This window comes from Microchirus variegatus, assembly GCF_963457635.1.
Source record: "Microchirus variegatus genome assembly, chromosome: 11".
In the NCBI taxonomy this organism is placed as follows: Eukaryota; Metazoa; Chordata; class Actinopteri; order Pleuronectiformes; family Soleidae; genus Microchirus; species Microchirus variegatus.
Genome location: NC_139812.1, coordinates 3900873 through 3926896, shown reverse-complemented (window position 1 = coordinate 3926896; position 26024 = coordinate 3900873). Strand labels below are relative to the sequence as shown.

Here is a 26024-nt window from a genome sequence, read left to right as displayed (position 1 = left end):
CAAACCATTCAGATTCAGACATAGAATCTGATTTGTATATGACTCTGTTAATTAAAGATATTGCATTTATATAACACACACAGTGCCAGCTGCTATTTGGCAGCCAAATGCTTCTTCCTGTTTGCTGCTCAGGATTTATGCCCACCTGGAGAGGAAGAGAGAAAGTGAGCAAGTGTGTGTGTGCGTGCGTGTGTGTGTGTGTGTGACAAAATCAATGATCAAATGTTGTCTTTACTGCTTGCCTAACATTGCATATGCTGTTTTTATAAATAGACATACGCATATACAGTATATATATATATTGCATAGAGTGGTTAACTCCTGTGTATTTTCTGCTATGTACTTGCATTCCTTTGCTGGGCTGTTAGTTAGAATAAAATAAAATAAAAATGCAGTCTTTCAACTGACACTTTCTCTGATAAATTGTCATATACTTAATGTAATGCTTTTATTGTATGACTATTTTTTTTTTTTTTTTTTTCATGTATTCTATCACCTCATGTGAGCTTTTATGTTTTTTTCCCTCGTCTTTTTATTGAATTATTCTGTACAGCAGTCAGGTCCACTGTGGTTGTTTTAACGTGCTTTACAAATAAAGTTGGATTGGATATGCTGAAACATGTATAGTTAAATATATATGCTGATATCTTTGTTAAAAGATATCAGCATTGTTATCTTTGTTATCTGCAAATGATATGTTTACCTGCTGGGAGGACAACAGCTCAGGTTACTAATATGCTAATTGTTAATATAGAAAAGGGAAACCTGCAATCGCATATAATGTTGCGTCATAAGTAAGTGTAAATTAAAATACACAGGATGCAGGTGGTATATTAGCTTAAGCCAGTCAATAATATACTGTACAGTTAATCTACAGTATGTGGGGGCAACTCAACCTTGTTTTGGTCAGTCCAGTAGAGGTAAAACCCATGTGGATCCACGTGCAGAGTCACTGGTGTGACTGTGGACAGATCCTGAGGAATAAAACAAAACCAGAAAAAAAAACCATAAGAATAATGACAACAGCTAACAGCTCAATTTCAATGTTTTTGACCACATTTAATGCAGTAAAAATAATCACAAACAAAAGGAAATGTTTTCATGTTTCATGTTAAAGGAAATGATCTCCCCTGAGAGGAAATAATGCCTTCATGGATCTGGATCACTGTTGATTAATGAAACAGCTGATGTTTTGGCCACTTGGGGAGTAAATTGTGATCACACTGTACATTTTAAATGAAAATACTGAAATCCATAACAATTCACATTTAAATGTTTAAAGTCGCTTTAAATTTGGAAAGTTTCTGCTTTCATGCCGTAGGGGATTGTTTTCTTCCAAGCTATTTAATATTGTACAAAATGGCACATGTCAGAGATTTGTTGGTTTGACAAATAAAAATCAACACAGCTGTTGTAATGGATAGTCCCTTTCAGAGGGTAAATGTCTGTAAAACAATGAATAGGATATGTAAGGCTCGAAATTAACATTTTATTCTCCACATCTCACACATATTTGAGTCTTTGTAACAACTTAGTGATTAAAGACAACGTAAAAACCCAAATTTAAAATTTAAAAAAGGCCCTAGACAAGGGGTCTGCAACCTTTACTATGAAAAGAGCCATTTTTGTCCCCTCTCCACCCAAATAAAATTAATCTGGAGCCGCAAAACCCATTTGACCCATAAAATTAAGATTATATCATATATAACTTTTTTATATGCTACATACAAAATAATGAGTTTGTTGCATTAAGAACTACAAAAATAAAACTGTTCACATTGCATTGCTGTTTACAGCCAACATTTTATTTAAGTGGAGAAAAAAAATTACTTTGGAATAAAACGCAGAATTCCATTCCGTTCGTGTAAATTAAAATTTTAATTAAAAGTGACTCACTTCGAAATAGATAATGCAATATTTGGAGTACAGTACAGATACAGTAAATATGTGGGTCCAAAGATGGACAGGACATTGGATGTGATGCACAAAATGCACATTTTATCACCTTGATTTCTAAATATTAGGTGTTCACTTTGAAAGAAGAGACTGAATATGAAATAAAAAACCCACGCACCAACCGTGTGGCAGGAAATATTAATCAATTAAATAAAATACAAAACAAATAAAAATCTTACTGACAGCAATATGTGGTTGCAGCCGTGTAGTTTCCATATGATGGAGTAATAACTGCTTCGCAATAGGTTTCCTGTGACTTAACAACTCAACACACCATGAAGACAAATGAGTTCAATCTCAACTAAAAGAGTTTGAAGGGCCTAAAATCAGATCAAGATTATTACTTAAATGAGATAATGATGCAGGGACGTAAGATGACAGGTGGAGGGTCGATATTGCACAGAATATCAGTGATTTATCAGATGATGGAGATACACTCTGGAATTTGGGGCCCTTGGGGGTCTGCGGAGACGTGGGGGGTTAACTGTATTGCTCAGTCGGTGTGATACATCTTTGAAGTTTATCCACTTTCCTTTGGGGTTATTTATAAATTAGAAACAGATCTTCAGTCTTTATGAAACATGGACAGGTACACGCTAGGTTTTTCATACTGACAGTATATGAGATATATACTGTAGGAAAAACAGGCTGAAAAAAAAGTATTTGTACAGATGTCCGTGTCAGGTCTTCATATTTCCCTGCTTTATGTTTCAAAAGGTCGTAGATTTTACTGTCCGAGCCACTTTCATCAGAAAAGTCCAACTCATGGTGTGACGAGGAGAATATGCTGATTAGACGTACTGAGTCTATCCACACCATACTGATAATCAGAGGCAGAGTATGGGTATCGCTTACACTTCTATAGGTAATGTAGTGTCAGCTTGACATATTAAAGCTCCGAACATGCCAAAGCGTTTATTAAACACGTTATCAGCTGAACATACTTCCGGTGCCTCTGGGTTATTCATTGTTTCGTGTGATACCGAATACTACTAATGCCTTTAGAGCAGGGGTCGGCAGGTGAATTTGGTTTAGGGACATTTTTTGGGGGGGCTTTTTTGTCTTTAATCACCAACTTGTACGTTTAAATATGTGTGAGATGCGGAGAATAAAATAAACCATTTTAAATCATCTGTCGGGCCAAATATGGATGATGGTGGGCCAGTTTTGGCTCACGGGCCACCAGTTGCTCACCACAGTAGGAAATTCCATACATTACTGTTACTTATGAGCCATGTTTATTTCCCTTATTAATAGCAAAATATGGCCTTATTTGAAATATTTTATTGATTAAATTAATAGGAAAGAGATGAACCAGTAGTGGGTAATATTCCAAATATTGAACTCCCCTGTGGCTAAAATTAATAAAGAGTTGAGTGACAATATCACTGGTCTGTTTTTCGGTGAACTTAATATGCATTCACGGTTTTATATTCAAATTTGTGCCATAAATCAGCAGTGTACCAACTTATCAACGCACCACCACTACACACCACCAATTGCAACCTACGTTCAGAAAAATGAAAGGATGGTTTAACTTGATCCCTGGTTGTTTTTCTGTATTTCATAAAGCGCTGCTCTACATGTTGTAGGAATTCCTAAAACAAACACACATGATCTTAATCAGCAGTATCCTGGATGGGCTTTGTCTGTAAGTATGATTCATGATATTATATGGCTCAATGCATTGAATCATACACACACACACACACACACACACACACACACAGCCAAAGAAATGTCCACTCTGTTTAGTGTGGTGGTAACCATGCCAGTTACCATGGCAACCGGACAGCACGTTTTTCTCATTGTCAGGGCTCTGTACTTCAGCATACCGACACACACACACATATACTCTGTACATGCACGCACACGCACGCACACGCACACACACACAACTCCGCAAATACCTGTACATTTTGACATTTTGACACATGAGTGAAAACACACACAGTAAATACAGAACTGTGTAGAGGGGAATGCATTACCAACAGGTGGCAATATAAAAATTTACACACACACACACACACACACACACACACACACACACACACACACACACACACACACACACACACACACACACACACACACACACACACACACACACACACACACACACACACACACACACACACACACACTGTGCTGCTGGCGTCTGATCCACAGGTACTTCCTGCCAAAGCTCAATCAACAGATGAATAGTAAACACATCTGACAAACATGGCACATTTCCCTCCTCCTCATCTCTCACAGCAATTCAGTCCAACTGGACTTCATTCAAACGATTGTGATGATAATCGTTTTTCTCTTCTTGTCAGAAAAAATATGGTGCAAAGCGAAGCACTGAGCACAAACAATAACATTTAATTGAAAGGAATAATGCAAAAAGAAATAATACATGTTTTTGTTTTGTTTTTTCATTAATCAAAAGACAGACAATGACATGAAGCGTCCTTACCTCATCCCATTTAATGAAGTTACTTCCGTTCCTCAGTGTATGGGAGACAGAGGGAGGCTGGAGTTTCAGTGCATGGACCCCTGGCTGGGCACTCGCCATGGCTTCACGCACACGCACGCACACACACACACACACACACACACAAACTATGCACTCTCTCACATGCACAAACTGGAGACGCTCAGGCTCAGACACTTGGTTGCTGCAACTCTGTCATGTCCGAGTCCAAACTCCACAGAAGTCAGACACAGATGCTCAGCTGCTGCACCATTCTTTCTCTCTCTCTCTCTCTCTCTTTCTCTCACTGTGTTCACTCTTATCAATTTCACTCCTTCTTCTTCTCTCTCCTCTTTCTCTTTGTCTATGTCTCCCTCCAGTCGTTCCTTATCCCTCCCTCTTCTCTTCCTCCTCCCTCCCTCTGCTCATCTCCCCCTCACTCCTCAGTTGGTGCTGCATCTCACAGAGAGACAGACTGAAGCAGATGCCTTCGTGGGAGACAGGATATTTATGTGTGTGTGTGTGTGAGTGTGTGTGTGTGTGTGTGTGCGCGTGCACTGCCTCTACAAATTGACTCATCTGTGACATGCGCACAATGGCAGCTTCCCACAGATGGGGGAGGGATAAGAGAGAGAGAGAGAGCGATGGTGCATCTGGAAGAAGACAGAGAGGAAGAAAGAAGAGAGTGGGTGAGATAGAGAGGATTGAGGGGAAGGGGGAGAGAGAGCAAGAGAAACGAAAAAAAAGTGAGTGTGGGAGTAAAGGGAAAGGGAGTGGGCAATTTAGTGAAGGATAAATCAAGCCAAACCAGGATTGTGGTCAAATTAGCCACTGATGCATAAACATTACATTGCCACAAGTAAGAAGACGCCGAACATTACATGACTCATTCTCCCTAATAGACAGTAATCTGTTGCTTATCAGTTTCAAAGGAAGATTCACATTTTTCATTGAATTTTGGAAGCTTGGGATTATGGAGTGGAATAGTGAACTTTTTTCTCTTTTTTTTTTTAATTGAATCAATAAAATCAATCAAACAGATGCAGGGACGCATTCTTCTCTGTGAATACACGTGTTGCTTCCTTGCTGTTGTTTTGTGCATGTGGTGTATTTTATCATGTACCTAAATATAGGTAATAAAAGGAGATACTCCTCCATCAACAGTGCCTTCAAACTCCTGCCATATTCGACATTGTTAAAGAATTATTCTATGTCCTCATACATTTGACCACATGTTGTATCTACATTTTTCAGACTGGCATAAAACAGAGGACGGGGCAAAATGAATAATCATATACTGGAACAATAACACAAATGCAGTCAAGGACAGACACACACAGGATGAACAGAACAGTGTCTGTCTTATTTTGTACGTGAGGAGCCTGCAGTGAGTATGAGAACACAGCAAAGTTATTCAGAGGATCGTGATGCAGACGAGGACATTAAAGGACACGACCCCGCGAACGTCAGTCAAACCTGCCTCTGCGTGTTGTGTCTCACAATGAGCAGCCACAATTTCTCTAATCATGGCAAAGCATGTTCAGTCATAGTTCAGAGCAGCAATGAAATAATATCTATACATTTAGAAACATCACTGATTCTGACATTTGCGGTAATAAAAAAGGCAGTAGCAAGTTTCTCTTAAACAATAGTTATTCACACGGTCTTGTACAAAGTATATTAAAGGGAGACTGGAGTATGTTACCAGAAAATGACTTGAAGTCACATTTTATATTACTTAAGTAGAAGTCTTAAAGTATGTGACATTTACTGTGCTTAAGTTTCAAAAGTCATTTTCTGATATAAAATGCACTTCAGTTTTAGAAGAAAAAGTATTAAAAAGTGAAAAGATAGGATTGAGCCATGGTGGATCAGTGTTAGGGCAAGTTGTCTTTCAACTGAAAGGTGATGGGTTCAATTCCTGTTAGTGCTTGAGCAGGACACTTAACCCCATGTTGAAATGTGTGAAAACTGTAGTGCAAAGCAGTTCATCAAGACTAAAAAACTCTAAAATTATCAACTCCTCTTCTGACTTTATTTGGTAGTGACACAGATAGTAAGAGGAAATGTAGTGGAGTAAAAGTGAAAGTTGCTAGAAATAGAACTAAGAAAGTAAAGTACAGATATGTGAATTTTGTACTCAAGTACAGTAGCAAAGTATTTGTACTTTTGCAAGTCAGATTCAGAGTAGCAAGTCAAAATCTTGCTATCTCGTCAGTTACAATCACAGAATTTCTGCTATTTAAATATTTTTTTCCCTTAATCTCATTCAGCTTTTCTGAGTAGATGCAAACATTTCACATGGCTCCACAATTTGAGTAATGAAGGCCATCTTACTTTTGTTTGATTAAACTTTACATGTTTTTAATTTCTGTGAATTTAATAAAAATTAAAGGTTCACTGTGTAAGATGAAGGTGACATTATTTTCATTTGGCAGAAATTGAAGATAAATGATCAGAAAATGATCCTTTTATATTTCTATCAAGAGGCCGGTCAGCTCTAATGGAGGCCGCACTTGTGGACTACCATGTTTTTACAATAGCTCCCAATGGATAATATCAATGGAGTTTTGATGATAACACAGGTTCTGTAACACACTAAGGCCCCTTTACAGCTGGCATTAAAATATGTTGTCTGTGATCAGATTTTCAACCGGACCACTTTTAAAGGTGCCATATGTAAGAATATGGCCAAAAACAGTTACTACATTCAAATTCAAAATACCAAGGTCTTAGGTTATGTTTTCTGACGTAACTGGCAACCCATGGTTGCTCGGCAGCTGAGACTCTACTGACTGCAATGATTGGTAGACGGCGGTAGGTGGCGCCACATGCCAAAACATGATTTAAAAACATAAACATGATTTGCAGTCTGCAAAAGATTTGTTTTAATTTGAACATTTTGTCTGTACTGTTGTTGTTGGTGAGTTCAGTTTGTTATTTGAACATTATTCCTGAGTCTCTGTGACATATTAGGAGGATTTTATGGCCAGTTGCTTTAGATTTATTACATAATGCACCTTTAAGTACAGGTTTAAATTTGCCAAATCACTTCAGGAGGTGATTGGAGACACATTGTGACCACATTGAACGGAAGTGTAAATGCAAGAAGTCTCTGATGTATCTCTGCTCCACCCACAACAACTAAGGAACAGAAATACATTAGTGGCTCTGAGCGCAGCTAACGTGAAAGCTGCAACAAAACTACAGTCTCCTCTGCTTTTTACGTTTTTCCACTTACAGAAGACTTCTTCCCCTGCTTTCAAAAGCAAAGAGGAGTCCATACAATAAAGTGACTTCATGTGCAGCTAACGCTGTTGTTGTTGATAAGGTGACACACAGGATGTGACCCTGTAGTCTGCTGCTGGAAATCTTTGCAGATGAAGAGGTGGCGTAAGAGGGGGTTGACCTTGATCACATCATGATGTGGACGCAGGAGATGCATTTTAATGTCAGGTGTAAAAAAGCATGTGGTAGAGCTCTATCCTATCGCTGTCTGATCACAGAAAATGCATTTTAATGCCAGGTGTAAAGGGGGCCTTACAGGGGAAGGGTGAGGTGACTGATAATCATATACATTTTACACACTGCACCTTTAAGATTTCTTGTTTTGTCCAGCTTACAATTTAAATAAATTTTTACAGGTGAAAGTTCTAAAAATCTCATGGGTCAAAAAAAGTAAACAGAGACACTTTTGCACCTGTGTCATTGGTTTCTCTGCAAAATGACACCAAACATGGCACACAACAACTACAGCAACCACACAACTCTTGACCTCATTAATGCAATTTTGCTTTTGTACCTGCAAGCATGGAAAACACATTTCCACTTTTCAAGACAAGAGCAGTCGGCACTCTGCCAGCGCTGCGGTATGACCGCATGACCTTCACACTGCCCTACACAAATGTAATGCATCACATATTCAATTCACTTTCCACTTATTCCACCAGATCAGGCTGCAGCCTCCTACACACTCACACTTCAGAGCATAAAAGACGTGCGCAGAGACTCGCGCTGATGTGATACTCTGAGTTCATACCTGATACTGAGAGTCAGAAAACCATTATAAACCACCATATATTCAGAATAATTTTATTTTTTTTAAAAGTATTATTAGTAAGTTAGTATTTTTATAAGCTTAAAAACATTAATCATGAATGCTTCAGTTGGCATCAGTGGGAATTACAACCTGGTTGAAAACACAAATTTCTTCTTCACAGGCTTCACATTTAGCAGTAATGCAAATTCTGGCATCATTTCCAGTGCAAAACTAAGACACATTCATCCTCAAGCCCTTAGCCACAAATGTTTTTAGCTTCATTTTTAACAATCTGGTACAGAACTCTATATTTTTTTTATTTGCATTCATTGTATTAGCCTCTTAAAGATACAGTGTGTGTTGGACTGAAATCTCACTTCTCACCCTTCAGCCTTCAGGTATCAAATCAAACTGTAAACATGGTAGTGGTTCAACATGGCCATAAAGAAGACCCACCCTGACGTTTAAATAAAACATAAATCAGTTAAAAAGAATATCCAAAAAACAAAATATAACAAAAAGAAGAACAGCAGTTTAACCCAGGACGGTCATGGCATCGCGGTATTTTTTCAAAACACCTACCAGAGCAGGCAAATCTCAAAACGCCGATTTGTGTATTCGTGAAGACAGAGAAAACGATACTCTAGGAAAACGATGACGTCATATTCCCAGCTCATTCTGTCGAGCAGCAGAATTGCGCATTCTCGTAAAGTATTTAGGTTAATGACAGAAGGGTCTGTAAAGTCACTAAATATTCACATGGAAACGGCTAAAACATAGACATAAACATTCATTCTGGATCTGTTTGTGTTATTATATCTAATGTTATAATATCGACGTCTTCTTCTCTGTTTTTTGGTGTAACGTTACAGCAAAACTACAGTGCTGGCATATGAACTAAAGCATTGTGAGTCGGATGGAGATATTTCCATGCCGTCTTTACAGGGATATTTAAAAAAAAGAAGAAGACTGCTTTCGTTTTTTGCCGTTTCCATGTAGATGTGGCCTCAGTGTAAAAGAGGCCTTACAAACAAATCAGAGACAAAGAACAAAAACGGTGCGAATGCTGCCCACGATGTAGATAACACTTTTAGGACATGATAATAACCCCAGCAGGAGCTTTGCCTCAGTAAACATTGGGGAAGGATTGAACTGTTCTGTCAGCACAAAAAAAGAGGCCTATGTTTTATGGCTCAGTGAGATGAGGCAGAGGCACTAAGAAGCTCCCACAGCAGGAGTGGGAAGTTTGGTCGGATGGATCCAGTTCATGATCTTCTCCTGAATCTGCATACATCAGTTCCATCTGCAGGGAAGGGATGACTGTTTATTGCAGGTTTGGGTCTTTCTACGTGAATAAGTGAGACTGAGCATCACAATTCATTTGATTATTTATAATAAAGAGTCTACCTTGATGTTTTCAACGTTTTTCCCATTGTAATTTTATTAATGGAAGACCTTTTCTATGTTATTTTCCTCTGGGTTTTCCATGTTGTGGCGAGAATACAGAGGTCACCACGGCTCTCCTCACTGAAGCCTAGTCAACCCGAACTGTGTTGTGATTGGCCAGCCAATGAGAGCTTTCCCAACTATCTTGTGATTGGCCAGGTACCTGGAAGTGACGTAATCAGCACACCAGCTCTCAGAAGCGCAGCTCCCCCTCTGGAACGGTGGATGTACTGCTACTCATTATCAAAACATTGTTTTAACAATGTTTAAAATGGCTTCGTCATGACACAGAAGACACTGTCGCAAGTAAAACACCTCCAAAACGGACGTTCTTCTTCTTCTGCGGTTCAATGTACGCAACTGGAAGTACCCGGAGCAGGAGGATTTGCTGATCAGGAGAGGAGGGCTTTTTCAGACCGCTTGCAGAGCCCGAGAATACAATAAAACCCAGCTGTTCTCAGCAGTGGCTGAACTGTTGCGAAACTTTAGGGCTTCATAAACGAGGTAATGGCGCAGATACACACAAAAAACAGCGTTCATTGGAACTTCCATTCTATGGGCGCTTTAAAAAAAAAAAAAAAAAGTGATACATTCTTAGATTCTTTACTTACAAACCGAAAAATTAATTTTTTACACGTAAAAATAGAAAGCAGTGCGTAGTATAGTAAATGCAATTTTATTATTATCCTTGATTTTTAATCCTACAATAATTATTGTAGTAAACAATGAAATCACAAAGTCAAAAATCAAAATCAGAAATACTTGATTGATCCCTGGGGTGGAAATGGCTTTTGTTACAACTATTCTAACCAAGAACAGAAAATATCCACAGCCTATACTAAGATGTTAACTAAGGTACGATATAGAAAAATATTAAACAAATAAAAAGAATAAAGATTACACACAAAAAAGTATATAAACCGTATTAGAAAAGGTAAATGAACCTAAATAAGTGAACTGTATATATCCTAATACAATAATATATATTGACGGTAAATAAAGATGCAGCAGAATTATAAACATCTATATTGCACAGGGATATAATCGCATATTGCATGATTACAATGGCAATAACTAGAGTTTCCCTTCAAGAAGCAAGAGTTATTTTTTTTAAAACTGGCATTCACTGCATTTCCCCTGCAGAAACAACGTGCATATGAACACACACAACTTAAGACAGCCCTACTGCCCACACACTGACAGAAGTGCACGCGCATAAACAGGCACATGCACCAACACACTCACACACACCCTTGTCTTCACCAATAGATCACTGTGCTGGGAGCTTATATAAGGGAGAGTGGGAGGCTGAGAGCTATTTTAGGACCAGAAAAGACGTTACTGTGCATGCGTGTGTGTGTGTGTGTGTGTGTGCGTGTGCCCATATGGATTTGTATTGGTGCTGCTGCTGTGTGTAGGCCTGCTATAAGTACTCTGAGTCAGTGAGTTTCATAACCAGTCAAGTTGAAAGTGAAGTTTGGCTCAGAACCTCTGTCAGCTCGTCGAGCCTCTGTGCCTACGATGTGTTCAGTCACACCCTGCCTCGCCTGCGCTCACATTTTTAACCAGGCAGTAATTCCACAGAGCTGCACCACGACTGGGAAATGCCTACGTTTACTTGTTGCAATGTCAAGTGCAGCCGGATGTTGTGGCAGCAGCTTCCTTTCCCTTCCAGCTCTGATCAGAGCCTTTCCAAAGTCGTCTTTTAATTGCAGTTTTCCATCCCAAAAAAAGCCCTCTGCCTTTCCTGTGATCTACTGCAAACTGTTCAAAGGGCTGGCTCACGACTTTCTTCTGAAGAGAAAATGTTTGTAAAGATATCCACAGCTTCTGGGCGTGTGGTGGAAATATACAAGCTCCAAAACTAAAACTGTACTCTACAGTGAGAAAATCTCTCGACATACTAGCAGTGTGTTTGGGTTAGTCAACCACCGGTCTGTGATCGCAACAAATACAAGATGGAAGGCAAAGCATATTGGCATATAGACTCTCATCCCATGTTCTGGAATGAGATGCTGAGACACCAGGATAAAAACCATAACATTAGTGGCATCACATGCGTCTCCTCCTGAGAGACAGTACATTCAGTGGCCTCCACTATGGCACATGACACATTGATTGATACAGAAACAAAATTGTGCACCGTTTTGTGCAGAAAATCAAAGTTAACGGTACATGATGTGGAGGGGGTTTATTAATTCACTGATCAACACGGATTAACAGTAACTTTGGAAGGTTTTGCGTCTGAATTATGCTGGTGAAAATCTTCCATGCCCCAAAACAGTCATTTACATAGTCTGGGTCTGAACCTATACAGGCAGGCTGCAGGAGATATGTGATATGATATATATATATATAAAAAAAAGTTTGCTAAACGCAGGCCAGTTCATGACAGATGGGTTCATCACTGAATCATTCCATGATGGTATATTTTCAGGACGACATGCACTCAGCTCTTTTTTTCCAGACAGCTTTATTCATGGATAGTTCCTTCATTTTTGTAGCTACCACAATAGCACTAGTTGGACTAGGACTTAAACCTTTACAGGGCACTGGAAATTTCATAGTCAGCGTATTACGGGCACTATCAGTGCCTCGAATTATTAGTTTGCCACTTACTTTCCACACGTGAGGAATTCCTCACAGACAATGTCTCAGCAATTAGTCCCGCATCTGTTCTTTTCTTTGACACTCAAGGCAAAGGAACGCAACTTCCAGTCATTGTGAAAAAGTTTTGATCAATTTTATCGATCAACAATCCCTCACCCCTCTCCATCTTCAGCTCCTCTCTCAGTCTCTTGTTACTGCACGCAAGTGACTGTTGCGTGGTGATAATTTCCAGCTTTCATGTCAGAGGTCAGTGCACACCAGAAGAACACATTTGCGTTAACTGTGTTCAATTTTTATCGCGTTAATCTCGGCTGTATTAATCACAACAATTAACGTATTAAAGGTCACATAGAGTGGTCCTGTTGCACATATATGTTAGTTATGGAGGTCTACTTACATACATTAACTTGTTTTTATGGTCAAAAACCTCCAAGTTGCTGTAAACGAGCTGATATAAATCCTCTTTTCTGACAGTTTCTCAGCCACGAGACTTGAGACTCAAATCTCTCAACCCGGAAGTGACATATTCAGCACACCCGCTCTCAGAAGCGCAGCTCCCCCCTTTGGAACGGTGGATGCACTGCTCCTCATTATCAAAACATTGTTTTAACAATGTTTAAAAATAGCTTCGTCACGACTCCCTGCCGCAGTTCCTTTTATGACTTTGACCCGGAGTCAGACCCAGAGTCAGAAGACACTGTCGCTCTTGAAACACCTCCACAACGGACGTTATTCTTCTTCTGCGGTTCAATGTACGCAACCGGATGTACCCAGACTAGTGCCCGGAGCAGGACGATCGGCTGTAACTATAACGGGATTTTCAGAGATCTCGCTGAGCCCGAGATTACAATAAAACACAGCGTTCTCAGCAATGGCTGAACTGTTTGTTTCGAAACTTCAGGGCTTCATAAACAAGGTAATGACGCAGATACACACTAAAAAACAGCGTTAATTGGAACTTCCGGTCTAGTTCCGCTTTAACATTCCTAGTTAAAACACAAAAAAACCGACTGCTGTACACACAAAAGCTGCCTCAGTCAGGTCTGATAGTTTTGCTTGACACAGCATATCAGTGATCTGATATATATGATTACATCGTATCTCTTCATGAAGACCAAACAGAGGCTGAATAATAACATCAATAACTAAAGCCACCAAATGTTACTCACTGCAGCTTTACATTTAGCTTTTTCAGAAACACCACTTCATGTACTGAATAACCATGTACTGAATAAGTGTTTTGGCATTGGATTTAGATTATGGATCCTCAACATGATCAGAAAAGTCTAATCGGTAAAATACAATGCATAGCAAAGAGTCTCTCCCTTCACTATGTTGGGAGTCAGGAGCCTTCTGACTTGCAGGTCTCAGACAGTGAGCTACTGTCTACTGCCTGAGAGCCCAGCTGACATAAGCAAACAGAAAAGAATGAAGAAGTTTGTCCTTGTTAGTGTGTTTCAACCTGTCTGTGGGTTTTGAGAGCCAGGCTGTGAAATGTGAAGGCCCATTAAGCTGCTCTCACCGCCTTCACCAAATTATTTGTATCAGCATTAGATTCTTTTTTACCGTGTTGTTGCAGCAAAAAAGGGTTAGTTTTCTTGTGATGTACAGCTTTAAAGTGTTGATATAATATAATATATGATGTGTTGGTATTGTGTTGCATATTATGCAACACAATACCAACACATCAGTCATTGAAATTATACTCATTAAACAAATACTCATTGTTTCCCTTGGAAAACACCAACATCCTTGTCATAGAGGAAAAAAAGCCTGAAGTCTCACTGTAGTTTGTCTCTGATCAGTCAAACGTCACACGATTTAATACCAAAGCATGATTCATTTTATTGTACATTAGGATAAGCCATTTCAAAAGTTTATTGAATTGTTTTGAAATCAATAGTGTCTGCAGAGGACAAGGGTTTGAAAAGTGTACCTGGCTGAAAGAAGAGGAATTTAAAGATGGACGCTTGTGTGCATCATGTCTCGTGTCTAATGCATGTGTCAAACTCAAGGACCGGGGACCAGATGTGGTCCACGAGTGATTAGTTGGTCTTAAAAAACTGTGTTAAAATAGTTCTATGCTGCTTTAAGGCATGCGTTGACCAAAAACTAAATTTCCCACAATGCATGGCGATTGCGTTACCTGCAAAGTGACGGCACCACCACTAGATCACAGTGTATCATTGTAATGCATCATGCGATGAATGAAATTGAATAAGTAATAAAGACAGAAAGTTATTTAGCAATATGTTATGGAGTAGTTACCTTTATTATACTTTAACTATTATATTTGGTTACATTTAGTTACATTTATTCTGTAGGACAGTTACATCTGGCCCTTTGAGGGTAACCATGATGCTGATGTGGCCCACAGTGACAATGAGTTTGACAGCCCTAGTCTAATGGAAAGGATCTGGCAACCCTGAAGAGAGTCTGGTGAGGAGGGGCAACATTGTCCACTGTATTGAGTGAACATTTTGAACTTTCATTTCTCATAAGTCCCTTTTAACACTTGTTTTATTGCTTCTTTTTTTTTTTAGTGTCAATACTACAGTACAAAAGAAATAAAGTAAAATGATATTTACAGTGATTTAAAAGAAACACTGCAGGTTTGCTGTTCATCATCCATTAATAAGCAAGTTACCCATTTACAAGTATGTACAGCAAGTGTTGCCACTGAGCAAATACATGGATCATCCTCTGTGGCTGTGCAGCTGAAAGAAAAATATGATTTTTTTTAATCATTATTCTTGTTCCGCTTTTGATATTTTGCAGTCTTGTGATAGAGACAACATTTAATACTGACATCTTATGTCATTGTTAAGGTTTACCACATAACTTCAGAAAAAATGGCAATTAGACACTTTCAAGCTTTAAAATTCTGAAGACCCTCACACAAACTGTGTCCAGCACTTTGAAATTCTAAACTTCCAATTCCTGTTTCTAAATATAGACTTAGATATTTTTTCAAAATGATTCAGTGAAGATATAATGAGCAGACATCCCACACAAGGCCATGTGCTGGGAAAAGCACACAGGAGTTTAAAAGGTTCCACAGATAATTTTACCCGTTTTTGTGGAGCTTTACAAGAGCAGAATCTGTAGTAGGCAGTAGTTCTCCACATCACCTCTGGCTTCTTGAGTCTTCTTGAAAGTAGCATCGCCAAAATCACGACAGAGGAGACGAATGAGAAGAGGATTCTCTTTAATCGAGAAGGAAGAGATAGATTGAAACCTCTCTAAGGCAGAGGTCTTGGCCAGCCCCGTCAGGCATTCCCTCTAACACAACTTCAGCATCCAAGTAGGCCTGGGCGATACTTAGATTTTATCGATTAATTAAAGTATTTTGTTCCGGACGTTTTAAAAAATAAAAACATTGATTATTTTCTCCTCAGAAGGGAAGGGGGTTCGGTTCGTTAAGGAGAAGTGGGTGAAAAAAAGAATGGAAAGGAGAAGATAGAGACCAGGGACAGTTGTATTTCAAGAATAACATCAATAACAGTTACGAACATCACCAGTATCTTCATCATTATCGTCCAGGGTGACACACCATCATGGATTGAGTCTAGCTCCTGACAAAAGGACAAGCCATAGACGTCATTTGGTGGCTCATCAACCTCCACTGGCTGCTCATGACGGGCCCAAATCATGACCCCAAAGTCACTGAACCTCGCCTACAGAGAAACCTCCAAGTCTGCACCCATGTACTTGAACTCACTCGACCACTGTGTTCATCCAAGGAACACCATCTCCCTCCACACGTCCCACACACCAGACAATCTTAGTCCAGATTATTCTCATCTGTGGTTCCCCCATGGTGCAAAAAGCTCCTTATTGCTGTCAGAGCAGCACAGTCTCTCTCTCCATCTTGGAGAAACTCTTGGGAGACTCTCTTTCAAAAACACCTTCTCTCTAAAATCTCTTGCCACCACTAACTAACCCACTCTCTACTCATGCACGTTCCTTCCTTAACTTACTTGGCTCTTATTCTTTCGTCGTGATTGATGAATGAATGTTTCTGAGTGAATGTTTTCTATCAACATTTAACATTTCCTATTGCAACCTGAATATTCTGATCACTTGTAAGTCGTGAAACATTTCACAATTAAAAACTTTTTTATAATCTATTTCTATAATATTTAGACATTTTCTTGCAGCAGGCATGAAATACTGTAGGTGAACAATTACAATAATGCTTACACTCTTTACAAAGACAGCAATAATCCAATACTAACATTAATGTGAATAAGAACCTGTATTAGCTCATTTCAGTTTTAGTTGCATATAGACATGTATACATCTTATTCAGATAGAAGTTCATCAGGAGTTTTTACAGCACTGGACAAAATGCAGATGTGGGAAATGATCAGACCGTGGATTCAAACGAACGTGAACAGGAATATAAATGAAATAACCGATTAGTGAATTTGTTAGCAGAAGTGATAATTAAAAGGTCTTATTCACAATAAGGTTAATTAAAGTGTTTCCTTATTTGCAAACAAAATGTGTTTGTCATATCTAAGATGTGTGAGTCTAACATTTTGTGTGTGTAAAGTGCCGTGCAAATAAAGAGCGACTGTGTGCGCATTTGTCAAGAACAGCATCCTTACATTATCCTGAGTGTCTTGTAAATGTGTTTTGACTTTGAGTAAATTAGTGTCACATCATGGTGGAGACCTGAGGTTGACATTTCTGACCAGTGCATTTCCTGACAATATACAAAACATTTAACAGTAACAGTTTAATCAATAACAAGGCATGAGGCAATAACTGTTTCCACTACTGATTGAAGCTGTCATCTGTCTATCAAGGATCTGTAAAACACACCCACAGCGAATCCAACAAATACATGCTTGAGTTTAATGAAAATATATATGTGAAATATTATCTGCTAGATAAATCTACATAATTATATAATTTAAGTAACAATTTTTAAGAAACCAGGACCATGAGGATTTCCAAGCGCAGTGAGCCCTGGTCACGTCAGCTCCTATTTGAACTCACTTTCATGCGTTTACTGCTGATGACAAACATGGTTGACATCAAATTCAAGGACTTTTCAAGGACTTTCGAGGACCAATTTCCTCAAATTCAAGGACTGAATGTGCTGACACAGCTTAAGATGGGAGGGCAACTGGTAAGAGCCGCTTTGCCCATGGCAACCACTTTTAACGATTTGCAGCATGCTCTGCATCTGGCCAAATGCTTGTCCTTGGGATGTTGGGCAAGCAAGTCCTTGTAATTTTCTTTGGTGAGGCAGATATCTTAGAATTTGCATTTTCAGGCATCACGTAATTTACCCTCTCCCCTGCTTACATTAATCGTCAACAGCGGGGGTTTAGTGTATAGTGCCCACAGCAGCACTAGTAATTATGACTTGACGTTGTTGTCGTACCAAACAAGGGCACATCGGCACGGGAGACATTTACCCAAATATCTAAATGTCTTTCTTGCACACATTTGACTGACCCAATGGCCTTTTAACAAACTTTCAAGGATTTTAAGGATCTGTGGGAACCCTGTCAGTCTTGTGTCTCATAACAGAAAAAAGCATCATTGACAGCAGCCAAAATGGTTACACGCATTAAAAAAAAAACCCAGGGGGAGATTTTCTTCTTCTTTTTTGTTTTGTTTTAATCATAAATCATTGGTTTACAAAACTGACAATCATGTGACATGGATTAGGATGACATCATAACCTCCTTATTAAAAAAACTAAGAAAAAAATAGAAGGTGTTGCGAAATGACTGGACACATACTTGATATAAGTGTGTGTGTATGTCTATCTATGCGTGCATCTCTTGACCACAGCTGGCTGGTGGCCGAGCTGTTGTGTGTTGAGGTAAAACACCTGCACAACCAGAAAATCGTCCAACAGTCTATACGACTTTTACCACAGTTGCTCAGTGTCTGTGCGACGTCTTTTTCGCTGCTTTTCCTGTGTGTGCCCTGCGTGTGAGTGTGGTTGTCACCGTGACCTGGAGTTCAGCTCCCGGACAGTCTTGCGGCCGATGTGCCAGTAACTATAGCCTGATACTGTTGTTGTCACCGCTGTCACATACCTGCAACACGACATATTGTTATTCAGACAAAATGACCCAACTGCAATATATTATAATTGTTACAGTGTGTTTTAAATCGTTCATAGGTCAAATATTACAAAAACATTGCCTTTGTGTGTTGTTTAGTGTTCTAAAATGTAATTTTACAAATTTTAAACAAATGTTTGCAAAAATAAGCATACTTTTTTTGTTCTTAAACTAAAGATTACTATACAGAGAATGCGCACAATACTCCCTTGATATGCTTGGGAAAGAACTACAACATTGACAATGTCGCAGTGGTTAGTATTCTGTATCTTTTTCTTCAGTCTCTCCTTCAGTTGATTAGAAGGATGAACTAAAAAATGTTGAGAGCAGTCCCAAGTTGTTAAAAAGTAAGGTTTGCTACAAACATGAATGGCTAATAGCTATGGCTGGAAAGATGACCATGCATTGCAGGGTCATTTGTGCTGGAAGTGAATGCTGATTGAGCACATTCCCACTGGTAAAAAATAAATATTTAAACTGGCTTTTGCCTACTGGGAATAGGGTACAATTCTTATACACTGACAATGAGTAAATTATAATCTGTATATGGAATAAGATAAGCTGCTTTCAGACATGCACTGAAGCTTTGGCATTCTTTGGAGACTGTGAACACACACAGTACCTTGCATAGGTTTTCAACCACTTTGAACTTTTCCACATTTTGTCACATTACAACTACAAATTTAGGAGTGGGAGAAAAAATGACATGGTTTTCAAAATGCTTGACATAAACCTGAGTGCATATATATTCACCCCCAGTAGGAGGCGTCATTACAAACAAAGGCACATCAGTGGTGGGAGAGATTTACCTAAATATCAACTTAACTTGTTTCTTCCATAAAATTCAAGTACTTTCAATGTCCATGGGAGTCCATGGGAGTGTGCTTGCCAACAGCTGACAACATGACTCAGCTTAAATGCTTTTGCTGAATTTTATTTACATTTTTCATGAGTAGTGATGCATGCGATATAGAGGACTTTTGGATCTTGTTGGACGTTTTTCTTTCCGCTTATCCTATCCACTGACTTGGTTTCGGCTCATCCTTCCTCCTCATAACTACCTCTCAGCAGGATTGTCTGGAGGTTCTCCTGCTGTAGTGAACGCATCTCACCCAAACAATCTCCCAACAATGTGAAGTGCAAACTCAAGATAATGTGCAGACCTGATCCTGAGAATGTGTATGAAAATGGCTACATGTCAGTGTCTATAAGTCAATAATGAAACGAAAAGAACACAGACTTCCCCAAACCTGAGGACATTGTATTTTTCAGTTACAGCAAACACTGTGCAGTTTTTGTTGTACAAGTACCACTAAATGAATCATGACAGACTAATTCTCGTTGGCAGGGGAGGCTGAAAATTGAGTCTAAATGTGCGACCTGTCAGAAAATGTCAGTCAGTTCAACAGTCTGCTGAAGTACTTTTGTATGAAAATGTAGGTTACTGTGACACCGTCAAATGTTTGTCCTAAGTCTGCTTTGTGCTTCAGCTCACTGAGAGCTGAGCTGAAATGAGTCAGTGCTCTTAACCTCAATGCTCTCCTGGAACAAACAGCATTTATGTGCTTGACTGAGATTAAACTATTTGGATTCAAAATGCTCTGCACATTAATAATAATCGTCACACACAACAACGTAAACAAAAAACATCTTTGTTGAAAACACTAATGCGATGCAAAGTAAAGGACAATCTATCCATTAAGGTCAAGTGAATGTGTGTGTTATAAAACTGTGGCTTACCATAGGCACTGCAGTGGTACACTGTCTGTATACTGGAAGACTGGAGCAGCAAGAGAGGATGCGACTAATAAGAGCTGGATGGCTGTGTTCATCTGAAGAGAGCATGAAAAAAAAAAAAAAAGAATCGGTCAGTTACAATAAAAACCTTGTGTCACATTCAGACTAATGACATCTTAAATAATGTCAGTATTTTATTTCTAATACTTATTGCACAAGTCATACCAACAGTGGTTGGTTGGAGGAACGCAAACCCTTTTTGTGGCTAAATCCAACTAAAAATAAATACATCAAAATACACAAATCCTTATGGTTGTATATTACAGATGCAGTACTTGTTAGTCCGTTACATTCAAAACATTTCCAAATGTCCATGAAAGGTCCACCAAAACTTTAGCATTTGATCAGCAGATAGTTAGAAATACTAATGTTTTTGGTGATGTTTTTGTGGACACAATAGATAATAGATTAATTCATGCCCAGAGCACTGGGGACTTTCAATAATAAAACTAGCTGAGGTTGCAAATACAAAAAGGTAACAATACAGTTGCTTTTGTATTTTAGTGCTTATAAGACAATGTGTGTAGCTATTCATATTTGCAGCAGTTATCCATTTTACCATAATCCAATCAAATATATGACATTATCATGACATTTGTATGGAATTAGATGTGTCATTTCTGTATAAAAGAAAACAAATAGGTCATGTATAAGGAAAAACGGACAAGTAAATAATAATAATAATAATAAGAAGAACCAATAAAGAGACAAATCCAAATAAATAAACTGCTCATCATAATGACAATATGTGCCAGATCACCAGCTAGTGATTGGTGACTGCTTTTAACAGTGTAAGGCTTTAGTGCTGCCTAATCTCCACTTTAGAGCTGTAATGTACAAAATGCTCAAAGTCCACACTATTGAGAGGGTAGTTTGTTCATTATGTGTAAGTGTATGTGTCTCACCTTGCTGAAAAGTGTGGGCTTGAGCTGTGCTGTGGTGTAGCAGGGGTTAAAAAATTTACCAAGTGTCACCTGTAGGAGAAAGGCAAGTTGGATAATTTTAATAAGACATTAACACAGACTACATTAATATAATTTTACGTTTGGGATTTCATGTAAAAAAATAATAATAAATAAATAAATAAAAAAACAAGAAAAAACATCAACTGCTTCAAATTCAATTTAATAAACATAGAAATGTGTCAAAGTGTATTGAGTGCAACGTGATGCGTCTCACCGGAGGAGGAACAGTCTTGTATCGGATCCAGAAGACAGCAGCTATCAAACCAATGTCTCTAAAAATCACTAGAGCTGTCAGTGGAGCTAAAACAGAGGAAAACAATCATTTTGTATGTGTCATTATTAATGGAACTGTCAACAAATGCAACAGGATGAAGGAAAATAAGAATTATATGTCCAGTGAAACAGGGGTTTAACTATTAAACAAGACTTTTTGAAAAAATTAGCAGCCATAAAACATCCACACAAGAGAAAAACAAGAGGGATATGATGGAAAACTGAGTCAGTAATACATTTAATATCTAACTAATGATGATTAACTTCTATGCTGTTTTCTGTACTTTTGTTACCATGTCATCAATGCAATTTTGCTAAAACACACCGCAAAAACATCAATGTTATCCATAACTTCAAAATACAGACATTGAAATTCAGATTATACGATTTTAATTGTCCCGCTACTGAGATGTATCATCATTTATAATTCAGCTATTAAAATGTATATTAGACAAGCAGGAAGCAAACATGACACACACACAACAAAGTATGCAATACCTGGTATAAGTCCAGCGTAGGTGAGACTGAGGTATAAAATACTGACGAGGATTTTGTCAGCCAGTGGGTCAAGAGCGCTGCCCAATGCCGACTTCTGAGTCGGCCACGTTCTGGCAATGTAACCGTCCAACTAAGATGAAAGAGAGAGCAATGGAGAGATGAAGACATTACAATAGTTGCTTTTCAATCGAAAAGAAACAAACAAAGAGTACATTTGGAGTTTCATTGACAGGCGAGTGTACTGAAATGCTATGAATAATCCATACGTTGTATTGGCCTTACACTGGGTGTTTACTAAAGGTTAGATCCTCATCAATGTCACCTTTAGAAGACAATGCAATACAAATCTAGATACATATGTTATGATACAGTTTAGATAAGATAACTGATTTGATATGATTCAGTACAATACAATTATTTGTTTAATATAGACGTTCACACTAGAACGACTCCATCACTGCTTACTTTCAAAACAGACATTCCATAAAATACGATGTACTTTTTTCATTTCATGACAAAAATTATGCATCGCAGGTTCACAGTTACAGTACAAACATAAATCATTTCAGAACCAACAGCCTTTCATTGTGTTTACTCGGGCACATCTATACATGATATTTTAGGCCTAATAATCTATGATGACATGTTGACATTGCAACTAAAAAGTGGAAAACACATTTGCTCAGTTTTTGTGGTAATTCATCAAAGTAAAACAGTATTTCAGAGACAATAATGTTGTCATTCCACAATTTCGTAAGCCAAATAATTTCTTCCCTTCACTTGATAAGTAAGCAACGACAATAACATAACCCAACATACACGTTTTACACTGTAAAAGTGTATGTTGGTTGTCTAAAAGATAATGTACTGATGGGAGCCGAGTTCTGTAAAATGTCACTAATTTGGTACCATCCACTCACACTCAGGAGTGGAGGATAAAGAGAAGAAGCTTCAGGTTGTATATTTGAAATTTCGTCAAATATCTACTGTGTTCTATTTAGATTTCAATACTTAATGTGCACTAGAGCACGTTTAGAACTCGTCACTAGTACATTCAGAATCAGCCGTTTCTCGCAGATGAGGCCGTTTTTTCACTGTGGTGAGCTTGGTGGTGATGACACAAATTCAGCAAAAACATCACTTTCATGGAAGCTCAGCTTCTCTCTGAGTCAATGTCCAATGTCAATGCAGAGTCAATTCTGCTTGATGATTGGAGGAACTGTCTGATAGGCAGAACCAGTTCTTTATTGACAGTGTTGCAAAAATATACAGGACACTGGATTCTTTTCTGCCTCAGTCCTGTGTGGATTTTCAGAGGGAAATCTGCAGACCAATAGCTGGTCACTGTGTGTCATTTGCTTGGCAATATTTTCAGTTGTACATACATACACTGTAAACAAAATTACGGCATTTACTTGTTTTAGTTGCAGAATGTATGTAACAGGGCATGAAATGAGCTTCCACTGTTTCAAAGACCAGCAACCACCACTGCTTTGTGGATATTAGTATTGAGTTTAGATCTTTCTTTTTTGTTTTTTTAAATTACATGAAATGACAAAATGACTGCCTGCAGTGTAAATAGATTACCAGGTCAGTGGCTCCAGCGAGTGTGAACAGAGCCAGGCTGAGGTGAAAGTGCTGCTGGATGATCAGGTGACCCAGCAGTGGAGCGAGCATAATACGACACACACACAGCAGGTTGGGGATGGTCCAGGGATTCTCATACTGCAGAAAACAAAACAATAAACAAACACATTCATTAATAGATTAACAGCAAATAAATGGCATATTAACAAATGAGATCATTCACAGAGGTAGACGAATCAATTGCAAAAATATTTGGTATCAAATCAGTGGAATAAAGTGTAAGCTTCAAATATTTCACACTATTCAGATTTCACTGATGATGAGGAGACACGCTATTTTCTTTCGCTCTGAAGTTCTTTTTTTTCTTCTTAGATGTAATACACTTATTCATTTTACGAGTGAAAAAGAATACATAACATGCCAGAGCCCTCCAGTGGACGAACTATGTAAAGACTCTGCATGGTTGCTCTGAACCACATTTTATTGGTGTGGATGATCAGTGTATACACAAAATACTGATTTTATGCAAACAAGTTGTATCATTAAGTACTGCTAGATCATCATATTCAAGCAAGTGTAAATGTGAGACTTTAGTGAGCTACGTTAATGAGTCATATTTAATTTTCACATTCAAGATTATGCTTATTCTGTGAGTATATTTAATTGTTTGTTCAAGTGCACTGCACATGTTAAATTGTTGTGGCAAGATGTTCAATAACTAGACTGGTTTGTTATGTGTCAAGAGAAATTTGAAATTCTCTCTAGTCAAAATGAATCTTTCATACTTCATTCTTCCTAGGTCACTCCAATTTCATTATGACTAGTCACAATTCCAGAGGACATGAAACTGAGTTGGAGTTATAGACAGTATGACAACATAGTAATATACATCATAGTATTATTAAAAGTACAACAGTTTAATTTGGTAGCATCTTCATTAAATCTAATTGATTGTGAGTAAGAGGAATGTTATCAAACATCTGCTCATATTTGGGTAGTTTCTGTTGTCATTATGATTTAAAAAGAGTAAAAAACAGTTGTTTGACAATCAATAGCTTCAGCTAACTACTTACCATGAGTGAAAGAAAAGTTTTTGTGTCATCATGTATATTCTCTGAAAAATGGTTAAGAAATCGTGAATCCTATGAGTATGTAAACTTATGAGCACAACTGAATATACTTGTCACTGATATTATTATGTCTGTGCGCACCACTGTTAAAACCTCTTGCCAGATTAGTTACTCAAGTTCCCACATGACACGTTCCTAGGGGAGAATGACGTACACATTTCTGGACTCACCAGCTCTTTAAATTTGAACAGTCCGTGTCCCCGTACTGCACCGGCCTTAGGTCGGTCTGCTGCCAGGGAGCTGTCCGGCGTCTCCTTCTTTTCGCTACAAAGACCACGAGAATTGGTGGACAGTATAGACCGCAGACTGACCGCCGACCTCTCGTGACCTCCCCGGTACAAAGCCGCAGTTCCTGGCTCGTGCCACACGGTCGGTTTCCCCCGCTGGAGGACCCCACTCCAGCACGCGACACGACCGTTCGTCCCTTTGAGTCTCAGGAGCCACGAGCCGTTTACCTGTGACCGTTTGAACCTCAGACACTCGGTGACAGGTGTGTGTCTGTACCGCCATGACGCTGACTCGAGCCCCCACACACGCGCACAGCGCGCGGACACCACACAGCGAACACCAACAAACCTCTGAAAACACATCGTCGTCGTCGTCATCATCATCATCATCATCGACACCTCCGTTACCAAGCCGTCGGCTTCATGATGAACTTAATAAGCGGCGTAACTGTCCGAGCGGAGCGGAGAGGTTCTCGGCTCAGCTCTGCTCTCACCTCAGAAAGCTTCCATGTTGCCGTAAAGAGAAACGGTGCACGACGTCGTAAAAATCGCCAACGAGGCTTTGCTTCACCAGGCTTTTATTTTGAAAATACAACTCCATTTCATCAAAGGAAACGAAAGACAGAGGATGTTTTTTTTATACCTTTGACATGACGGATGTAGTAACAAAACCGTTAATTATTAGGTTGTACAGAAAATCTATTAATATGTCCTCTTACAGCAACTCAAGTGAAAATGATAAAGTTATTTTCCCGGAGGTTAAAACCATAAACTCTTTAGTTTCAGTAATATATACAATATATATATGTACATTAAATAAATGCATTTATGAACAATAAAGTGCATACCATACAGAAAAAGTAGTAGATACAATATACCGCATATTTGAGACAGGAAACATCTCTCAACATGACAAAGTGTAATAACCACATATCATGTTCAAGGC

The 26024-nt window shown here is 38.7% G+C and overlaps 2 protein-coding genes across 2 annotated transcripts in view; both read right to left on the bottom strand.

Annotated features, from left to right (window-relative positions):
- plcb1 (phospholipase C beta 1) overlaps positions 1-4516 on the bottom strand; it is a gene marked incomplete at its 5' end in the record, with an annotated part of 35101 nt that extends 30585 nt beyond the window's left edge. Inside the window, 2 exons of the mRNA XM_083897321.1 lie at positions 897-974; positions 4418-4516. Coding sequence (XP_083753447.1) covers positions 897-974; positions 4418-4516 — 177 coding nt within the window. The remainder of the gene's footprint in view (positions 1-896; positions 975-4417) is intronic.
- A 13651-nt stretch (positions 4517-18167) lies between these two features.
- Positions 18168-25587, bottom strand: crls1 (cardiolipin synthase 1). Its single transcript, XM_083898204.1, has 7 exons — positions 25022-25587; positions 23722-23859; positions 22135-22264; positions 21578-21663; positions 21304-21372; positions 20342-20433; positions 18168-18574 (listed from the first exon to the last, which is right to left on the bottom strand). The coding sequence occupies exons 1-7, from the start codon at positions 25469-25471 to the stop codon at positions 18481-18483; spliced, it is 1059 nt and encodes a 352-aa protein (XP_083754330.1). The 5' UTR covers positions 25472-25587; the 3' UTR covers positions 18168-18480.
- Positions 25588-26024: the final 437 nt, after the last annotated feature.